General features: G+C 43.1%; 1 protein-coding gene across 4 annotated transcripts in view; it reads right to left on the bottom strand.

Moving 5' to 3' along the window:
- Positions 1 to 297: 297 nt before the first annotated feature.
- SH3TC2 (SH3 domain and tetratricopeptide repeats 2) overlaps positions 298 to 9,188 on the bottom strand; it is a 67,854-nt gene continuing 58,963 nt past the window's right edge. For all 4 annotated transcript variants that reach the window (XM_082454033.1, XM_082454034.1, XM_082454036.1 and 1 more), the window contains 2 exons: positions 8,338 to 8,534; positions 298 to 6,667 (listed from right to left, as the gene is read on the bottom strand). In XM_082454033.1, the coding sequence (XP_082310159.1) occupies positions 6,476 to 6,667; positions 8,338 to 8,534 (389 nt within the window). In that variant the 3' untranslated portion in view covers positions 298 to 6,475. The remainder of the gene's footprint in view (positions 6,668 to 8,337; positions 8,535 to 9,188) is intronic.

The following is a 9,188-nucleotide window of genomic DNA, read 5'->3' as shown; positions in this document are numbered from 1 at the left end:
TTGAGTAAAGGAAGTAAATCAATTTAGAAAAAAATTGGTAAGTGGTTGTTCAGGTGGCACATACGGTGATAAATGCAAGTGTGCATATGCATGTGCACATACGTGCACACAAATGTGCACGTATGCACACATGCATAAAACTGTGAAAATCGCCCTGAAGGAATCATTTGTGCAGCTAAGTCCTTGGACCCAGGGTACTGCTGGCTTTGCCACAACTACCTGTGTGGCAGGGAGAAAATTACTTTTCTGTTTTTCAGTTTACTCACCTGTAAAAAAGAAGAGAAAATAACTGGGCCATAAAAACGTGATTTCATCTTCCAGATACAAGTCTCTCTTCCTGTTCATATGGCTTGGAAATAACCAGCTTGGAAATTTCTGAAAAGGAACCTGGAGGAGGTCATACTTTTTATATTAGAGATCAGAGATCTGAAGTTTATAGAGGTTAAGTGACATGCCCAAGGGTCACATCATAATTTAATGTCAAATTCAAGACCAAGATCCAGGTCTTCCCGCCCCCTGGTGAACTGTTTCTCCCTTCATTTCTGAAACCGTCCACCCCTATATACTTCTTTCCCCAGATAAACTTCTGTCAAAGAGTTACATTCAGCTCAATATCAAAAAAACAAACAACCCAATCCAAAAATGGGCAGAAGACCTAAATAGACATTTCTCCAAAGAAGATATACAGATCGCCAACAAACACATGAAAGATGCTCAACATCACTAATCATTAGAGAAATGCAAATCGAAACTACAATGAGGTATCACCTCACACCAGTCAGAATGGCCATCATCAAAAAATCTGCAAACAATAAATGCTGGAGAGGGTGTGGAGAAAAGGGAACCCTCTTGCACTGTTGGTGGGAATGTAAATTGATACAGCCACTATGGAGAACAGTATGGAGGTTCCTTAAAACACTAAAAATAGAACTACCATATGACCCAGCAATCCCACTACTGGGCATATACCCTGAGAAAACCATAATTCAAAAAGAGTCATGTACCACAATGTTCATTGCAGCTCTATTTACAATAGCCAGGACATGGAAGCAACCTAAGTGTCCATCGACAGATGAACGGATAAAGAAGATGTGGCACATATATACAATGGAATATTACTCAGCCATATAAAGAAACGGAACTGAGTTATTTGTAGTGAGGTGGATAGACCTAGAGTCTGTCATACAGAGTAAAGTAAGTCAGAAAGAGAAAAACAAATACCGTATGCTAACACATATATATGGAATCTAAAAAAAAAAAAAAAAAAAAAAGGTTCTGATGAACCTAGGGGCAGGACAGGAATAAAGATGCAGACATAGAGAATGGACTTGAGGACACGGGGAGGGGGAAGGGTAAGCTGGGACGAAGTGAGAGAGTAGCACTGACATATATACACTACCAAATGTAAAATAGATAGCTAGTGGGAAGCAGCTGCATGGCACAGGGAGATCAGCTCGGTGCTTTGCGACCACCTAGAGGGGTGGGATAAGGAGGGTGGGAGGGAGATGCAAGAAGGAGGGGATATGGGGATATATGTATACGTATAGCTGATTCACTTTGTTATACAGCAGAAACTAACACAACACTGTAAAGCAATTATACTCCAATAAAGATGTTAAAAAAAGTTACATTTTACTTACAAAGCACAAGCAAACACACACACAATATAAAGACATCTTAAATAATGGATAAGCAAATAAGAAAAGGATAAAAGCAATATTAGATTTCAAAGCATTAGCACGGTTGAATAGGTAAGTAATGTAACTGAAAGCTGAGAAAACGTTACAGGTTTTCCACAAGGTTGTAACTCCCTCCTTGTTCTTTATTTAGATTAGATGCAAGGAGCCAGAAGCCAGGCAGGCCACTAAGTTTTGGGGGAGGATTAGGATAAAAGAGGGTAACTGATTCATCTTTGGCTACTACCTATGAATAATAAAACCTGTTTAAATAGAAACCAGTCCCAAACACCACTTCACTCACTCTCTGTGATCATGAAAAACGGCATCAACATGATTCCAGGATGAACAGTTCACCACATTTTTAAAATGGAATTTTCAGACACTTTTAAAGAATATTTCAGCAGAGTAATTTGCATACAGGATGTAGTCATTTCAATGATACAGCACAATGTTTTTCTCATTTTAAAAAATAGCCTTATCCTTGTCTTTGGAAATGTGCTGAACATTTTTATAACTGACCTGGTTAAGGGCAAATTTACCAGATTTACAGGTAAACCAAAGTGCACAGAATCACAAAGAAATGGAAAGATATCCCACGCTCTTGGATTGGAAGAATTAATATTGTTAAAATGGCCATACTACCCAAAGCAACCTACAGATTTCATGAGATCCCTATCAGATTACCCATGACATTTTTCACATAACTAGAACAAACAATCCTAAAATTTATATGGAACCATAAAGGACCCAGAATTACCAAAGCAATCCTGAGAAAAAAGAACAAAAGCAAGGGGACTTCCCTGGTGGCGCAGTGGTTGGGACTCTGCACTCCCAGTGCAGGGAGCCCGGGTTCGATCCCTGGGCGGGGAGCTGGATCCCACGTGCATGCCGTGGGTAGGAGTTTGCATGCCCAGCTAGGGAGCCCGCCTGCTGCAACTGAAGAGCCTGAGCGCCACAACTAGGACCCGGCACAACCAAATAAATAAATAAAAATTAAAAAAAAAAAAAAAGAACAAAAGCAGGAGACATAATCCTCCCAGACTTCAGACAATACTAGAAAGCTACAGTAATCGAAATAGTGTGGTACTGGCACAAAAACAGACACGGATCAACGGAACAGAAGAGACAGCCCAGAAATAAACCCACACACTTACAGTCAATTAATCTTTTACAAAGGAGGCAAGAATATACAATAGAAAAAAATACAGTCTCTTCGGTAAGTGGTGTTGGGAAAGTTGGACAGCTGCATGGAAATCAATGAAGTTAGAACACACCTTCGCACCATACACAAAAACAAACTCAAAATGCCTTAAAGACTTAAATATAAGACATGACACCATAAAACTCCTAAAAGAAAACAAAGGCAAAACATTCTCTGACATAAATCGTACCAATGTTTTCTCAGTCAGTCTCCCAAGGCAACAGAAATAAAAGCAAAAATAAACAAAATGGGACCTAATCAAACTGACAAGCTTTTGTACAGCAAAGGCAATGAGAAACAAAACAAAAAACAACCTACAGACTGGGAGAAACTATTTTCAAATGATGCAACTGACAAGGGCTTAATTTCCAAAATATACAAATAGCTCATACAACTCAACAACAAAAAAACAGCCAACCCAATCGAAAAATGGGCAGAAGACCTAATAGACATTTCTCCAAAGAAGACATACAGGTGCCAAGAGGCACCTGAAAAGATGCTCATCATAGCTAATTATTAGAGAAATGCAAATCAAAACTACAATGAGGTATCACCTCATACCAGGCAGAATGGCCATCATTAAAAAGTCTACAAATAACAAATGCTAGAGAGGGTGTGGAGAAAAGGGAACCCTCCTACACCGTTGGTAGGAATGTACATTGGTGTAGCTACCATGGAAAACAGTATGGAGGTTCCTTAAAAAACTAAAAATAGAGTTCCCATATGATCCAGCAATCCCATTCTTGGGCATACATCGAAACGAAACTACAATTCAAAAAGATACCTGCACCCCTATGTTCATAGCAGCACTATTCACAATAGCCAAGATATGGAAGCAACTTAAATGTGCAGCAACAGATGAATGGATAAAGAAGATGTGGTAAATATACACAGTGGAATACTACTCAGCCATAAAAAGGAATGAAATAATGTCATTTGCAGCAACATGGATTGACTCAGAGAAAGAGAAATACCATATGATATCATCACTTATATGTGGAATCTAAAATATGACACAAATGAACCTACCTAGGAAACAGAAACCGACTCACAGACATAGAGAACAGACTTGTGGTTGCCAAGAGGGAGGGGTTCGGAGAGGGGTGGATTGAGAGTTTGGAGTTAGCAGAAGCAAACCACTATATACAGAATGGATAAACAACAAGGTACTACTGTGCAGCACAGGGAACTATATTCAATATCCTGTGATAAACCATAATGGAAAAGAGTTTTTAAAAGAATATGTATGTATAACTGAATCACTTTGCTGTACAGCAGAAATTAACACAACATTGTATATCAACTATAATTCAATTTTAAAAAGTACACAGAATCAGAAAAGTTTAACCAAATTTCCCAATGAAATATAAAATGGGTAGATATAATGCCCTTCACCTAAATATATATACATGTATAGATATATGTGTGTGTAGGTATTTATGTGTGTGTGTGTATATATATATGTATACTTGTAAAAATTGAGAAATATCTGGCCAAACAGAAACTCATGCGAGAAGAGACTTCACATGATAAGCTCAATGTGAGCCAACGGTAAGATGTAGCTGCTGGGGAGAAGAAAAGTCTTAATGTAATGTTAAAATAAAACATTAAATCACATTAAGTATGGTAATGACCCTCTTTACTCTCCACTCACCAGCCAATACCAGTTATAGGAACCACACTATCAGAGGGACAGAAATTGGCATCTGGCCAGAGGAGAGTAATAGGTCAGTGGGGAAAAGAGAGAGGGTCTGTAACCTGAGACAAGTGGGGAATGGTTCATGGCATGGGTCCCAGAGCCAAGCAAGCCTTCTGCAAACACGAGATTCGTAGCCATTCTGGCATGCATGTGCCCTGTCAGTCTCCCAGGAATGTTGTTGAAAGGACTCTGCATGGGAGGTTAGACTCATCTTCAACATCCCTCCCTTGGGGATTTTATGGTTTGTGGTGGGAGCAAAACCACATCTATCTTACGTGGTAGTGGACTAAGTCACTTCATTTCCTTTCTGGTGAAGAATACTCTAGAGTAGAGAGCATTTTAACAAGCAACCAAGCTCCTAAGAGAAAATAAGATGTACCGATGTGTACACAACATTGGTGACTAGAAGGTGCACTACTGACTCAACTCACCACCCCCATCCCACCCCACCACACCACCAATCACCTGGTTGCTCCAAGAAGCTAGAAAGTAAGGGCAGAGGGCCTTCCAGTAAATCTAAGCTGTTGGGGGTCAGATGGTGATCCCTATAGCTAGATCTTATATGTTTCCACATTTCCGAGCAAGAGTGAACCACCAGCATCAGGGTCATTCGAGATGCTCGTTAATAATGCATGTTCCTGGGGTGTCTCCCAGGCCTACTGAATCAGAATTATTGGGGTAAGAACCAGAAAGTTCATTTTGTGCAAGTTCCCCAGGTGATTCCTTTTCACATTCTCTGAGAACCATGGTTCCAGAGTAGTGCTTCTTGTGCTTTAGTGTGCATTAGAATCACCTGGAAAACAGGGTAAAGCCAGGGATCCTTGGCCCCAGAGACTGCTTCAGAGGTCTTAGGTGGAGCCTGAAATTCGCATTTCAAACAATCTCAGAGGTGACGCTGATGTTGCTGGCCAAGCCAGTCAGTGGACCATACTTGGAGCTCACTGCCTTAGCAAATTCCTGATTCCGTCATCAAGGGACTCATATACTGTGGTAGGCAGCTTCTCCCCACCTGCTGGTATCCACACCCTGGGTAATTCCCTCGCTATCTGTGTGGGCCGGACCTAGTGACTCATACATAATGAATAAAATATGCAAAACTAACTAGTTTTCATCTTCCCTCTTATTAAGGAGACAAATGTGTGAATAAATGTAAGTGAGCAATATTTAATAATATACACTATTTACATGTAGTTTATGTCATAACTTTCTTAGTCCTCAATTTTTAGGCTTTGACCCTTGGGAGCCTCCTCCTGGGTTTATGGGAGGTTATGAGGGAGCAGAGCCTCGGGGCAGGATGGAGGTGGTGCATCCACATCAGACCTCACCTCCTGTGCATTCCACCTGGCCATTCTCAGGCTGTGTCTTTTGAGCTAATAGCATGGTGAATTCCCGCCTGCCAGTGCCCGTGACAGGAGGAGTGGCACCTCCTCTGGTTGAAGAGAGAAAAAAAACAAATGACTAGTTTCTCTCCTGGCAAGGGGAGAGGTCTTTCCCTGAGAAAAGTCAGTGAAGGGAACAAAGTCCAATGGGTTGGTCTTCTCTCCAGTGCAATGCCTGATTTCTTCACTGAGGGAAGGAGACAGCTTTTCTAGGGGCAGGGGTCTCATTTTCTCTAGAACTGTGTGTCTAGAAAGTGCATTTCAGGGTCTGTATGTGTGGAAGGGCCACAGTCTATTGGAAAGGTTCTAGACACAAAGCCAGGACCCCTAATCCCTGCTCCACCATCCATGCCTTGTGTGACCTGGAATGAGCCCTCTCCCTCTGGACTATGCTCTTCCCATTCTGAGATGAGAGGCTGGGCCGGGTGATGACTTGAACCCCGCCCCCAGATTAAGAGCCTAGAGCAGAGAGGTAGCTTCTGACCACGGCAACTGGTCGGAGATGGGACAGCTGTCCTCAGAGGGCCAGGCCCCCGCCACTCAGCCACCGCGCCCTTTCTGAGGAACGCCCAGAGGGGCTGCTATGCCAGAGGGGGCTCTGGCAGATGTTGTCCAGCCTGGTCTTAATGATGTCCTGCAGCTCCTCGTCACCCAGCAGGACTGCTGCAGCCAGGGCCAGCCAGAAGTATTCAGTGGCATCGTGGGCATCCTAACCCCCGGCATGGGGGCAGAGAAGAGACAGTATTAGCAGACATTTCCAGGAAAGGCGAGGAGGAAGTGCAGGGAAAACTAAGAACACTAGCTTTTGTCTGCCTGACATCCTTTCCCACCCCCTCCTCCTGGTTCCTTGGGGGAATTCCTCCTACCAGCTCCACTGCAGTTCTGTGACAGTGCTAACCCTGGCGGCCCTCCTCCTCAGGCACAGGGATGGCACCTTACCCAAGCTCAGACACTCATGAAGCAGCATCGCCCTGGGCACAGAGCTTCAGGTATGTGAAAATGACTCAAGCTGACCTGTCCCAAGTCACTCCCTGGGACCTTTCAAGTGTGACCTAACAGAGAAAATGGTTGCTCACCCTTTTAGATGGGTGCTTGAGCCTGTCAATAACTGGAGGAGAAGAGGCCAAGAAAAAGAGAGAAGCAGAAACATCCAGAGCCAAGAGATACAGAGAGAGGTGGGGAAATCCATGATGACATTTGAGTACCAGCATCCAGAACTACCTGAAATTAAACTTATACCTGAACTTCCTCATTCCTTGAGCCAATAAAATCTCCTTCTTTGTTTAAGCTAGTTTGAGTTGAGCTCTTTCCCTTGAAATCCCTAGAGCCCTTGGTTGATACAATCAGATCACACATACTTGTCCCACTTCCTGGGAGCTGTGGGACAAAGGCAAGATCACTGTGGGGTAGTCCTTCCCTACCCCATCGTCCCTCCCTAATGGTTGGGATGCAGAACAGGTGGTTCCTCCAGTGAGGCTCAAAAAGGGATGACTGGTTCCCATTAACCCTCATCAGTCAATAATAAATTTAGGCCAGAAACACTCTGGCAAATAAGAAAAAGACAACAGAGCTGCCCTAAGGGTCCCCTGGGGGCCAAACACAGGAGTGACTCAGAAGCCACTGTATGAAGAGATTAAGCGTTGTACTGGAGCAGACAGAGACCTCTGGTAAGGGAAGCCAGTGTCCAGGGACAAGGTTCAAGGGCCAGAACTGTAACTCAGAATTACAGACCACACACACAGTTCTAGAAGTGGCTGGAAAAATAAGAAGTTCTGGATTCAACTCCAGCAGAGCAAACAGGAGAGTCAGGGCTACGGTCTTCTTAGGACCTAGGCTTGCTTATATTCTAAGACCCTGCATGTTATTATCTCAAACATGTTAACACGTACCTAGATTTCTCCTAAAATAGTTCATACAACTTTATAAGAAGTGAGTTGCAATTGACTAATTAATCTATAACATTTTTAGACATACAGTTAAGAATTAATTTTGATTTTAATTTTGGAGCTTATAGTTCTTTTGTTTGGGGGTCTCATGTATTGTTTTGGGTCTCATATTTTTTCATAGGCCCTGGAGGAGCTCACAGGCACTAGACCAATGTGCCCATAGTACCTGACAGATGAAGTGGGCCCAGAAGTCACATCAGGGCAAGGAAAGAGAAGAACTAGGACCTGTCTCCTCAGCAGAGATGGGAGCCTCTTTGAGGTCTCCAAGGGGGCTAAGTGAAAAGAGTCATTGCGTTCCCAGAGGAGCCACTCCCCACCCTATGAGACAACACTCCCCATCTTACCCCTCTCAACTTTACCCTGAAGGCTCAGGGTGAGGAAAGAATATAGTTGGACAGTAGCTCTCAGATGACCTTGGAAGCCTGGCTCTTACCTTCAGCTGGTGGAAGGTGAGTCGGCCCAGACGATAATACACCTTGGCATAGTATAAGGCCTCCTTGGGGCTCTGCAACCAGGGTGGACAGAGGGACAGAGTCTTCAGGTAGCAGTCCTCAGCCATCTCGTACATGTGCAGGGAATAGTACACAGTCGCCAGACGGTGGAAGGCCACCAGCTCCTGCCTCTGATCTCCTAGAAATTGGAAGACTGAGAGAGATATCCTGAAGCCAACACTTTGCATCATTAGTTCACTCATTCATTCTGTACAATTCTTTGAAGATCTACTAGGTATCAGGGACTGAGCTTGGGACATAGCAAAGGAAGCAGAAGTCCTGCCCACATGAGGCTTACTGTCTCATAGGACACAGACATTCCTTAAATAATCCCACAAAGGTAAGATTACACCTGTGATAAGTGCTACAAAAGAAAACACAGGGATCTATGAGAGTGACTAAGTGGAGTATGTGTTCTGGACAAGGTTTTCTGGGACAATTCCTGAGGAAAATTTTCTCATTGTGGATGTCACTGTAACTCAGAATTCTGGGAAATAATTATTTCCAAATCTCTGTGACGGGAATGGTGACAAGACTAGCCTGATGGAGTAGCTAAGAATTTCTGACAATGAATAACTTCATATAACAAATGTTTTCTCCACATGGAAGTCTCTCTCTTCAGAGTTCTTCTCTGGGGCTGCCATCAGCAGCAGTCACCCTCTGACCCTTCACCAGCTTTCAGTCTCAAATAAGCTACAGAGACCCATTCACTTTTAACTCATGCTTTAGAATCTTGGTGTCTAAGGGATCTTTGACTTGTTTTGGTTTTGGGTGGATTTCTTGTTTCAATAAC

This window comes from Balaenoptera physalus, assembly GCF_965194825.1.
Source record: "Balaenoptera physalus genome assembly, chromosome: 3".
Lineage (NCBI taxonomy): Eukaryota > Metazoa > Chordata > Mammalia > Artiodactyla > Balaenopteridae > Balaenoptera > Balaenoptera physalus.
This window is presented reverse-complemented; position numbering and strand designations above follow the sequence as displayed.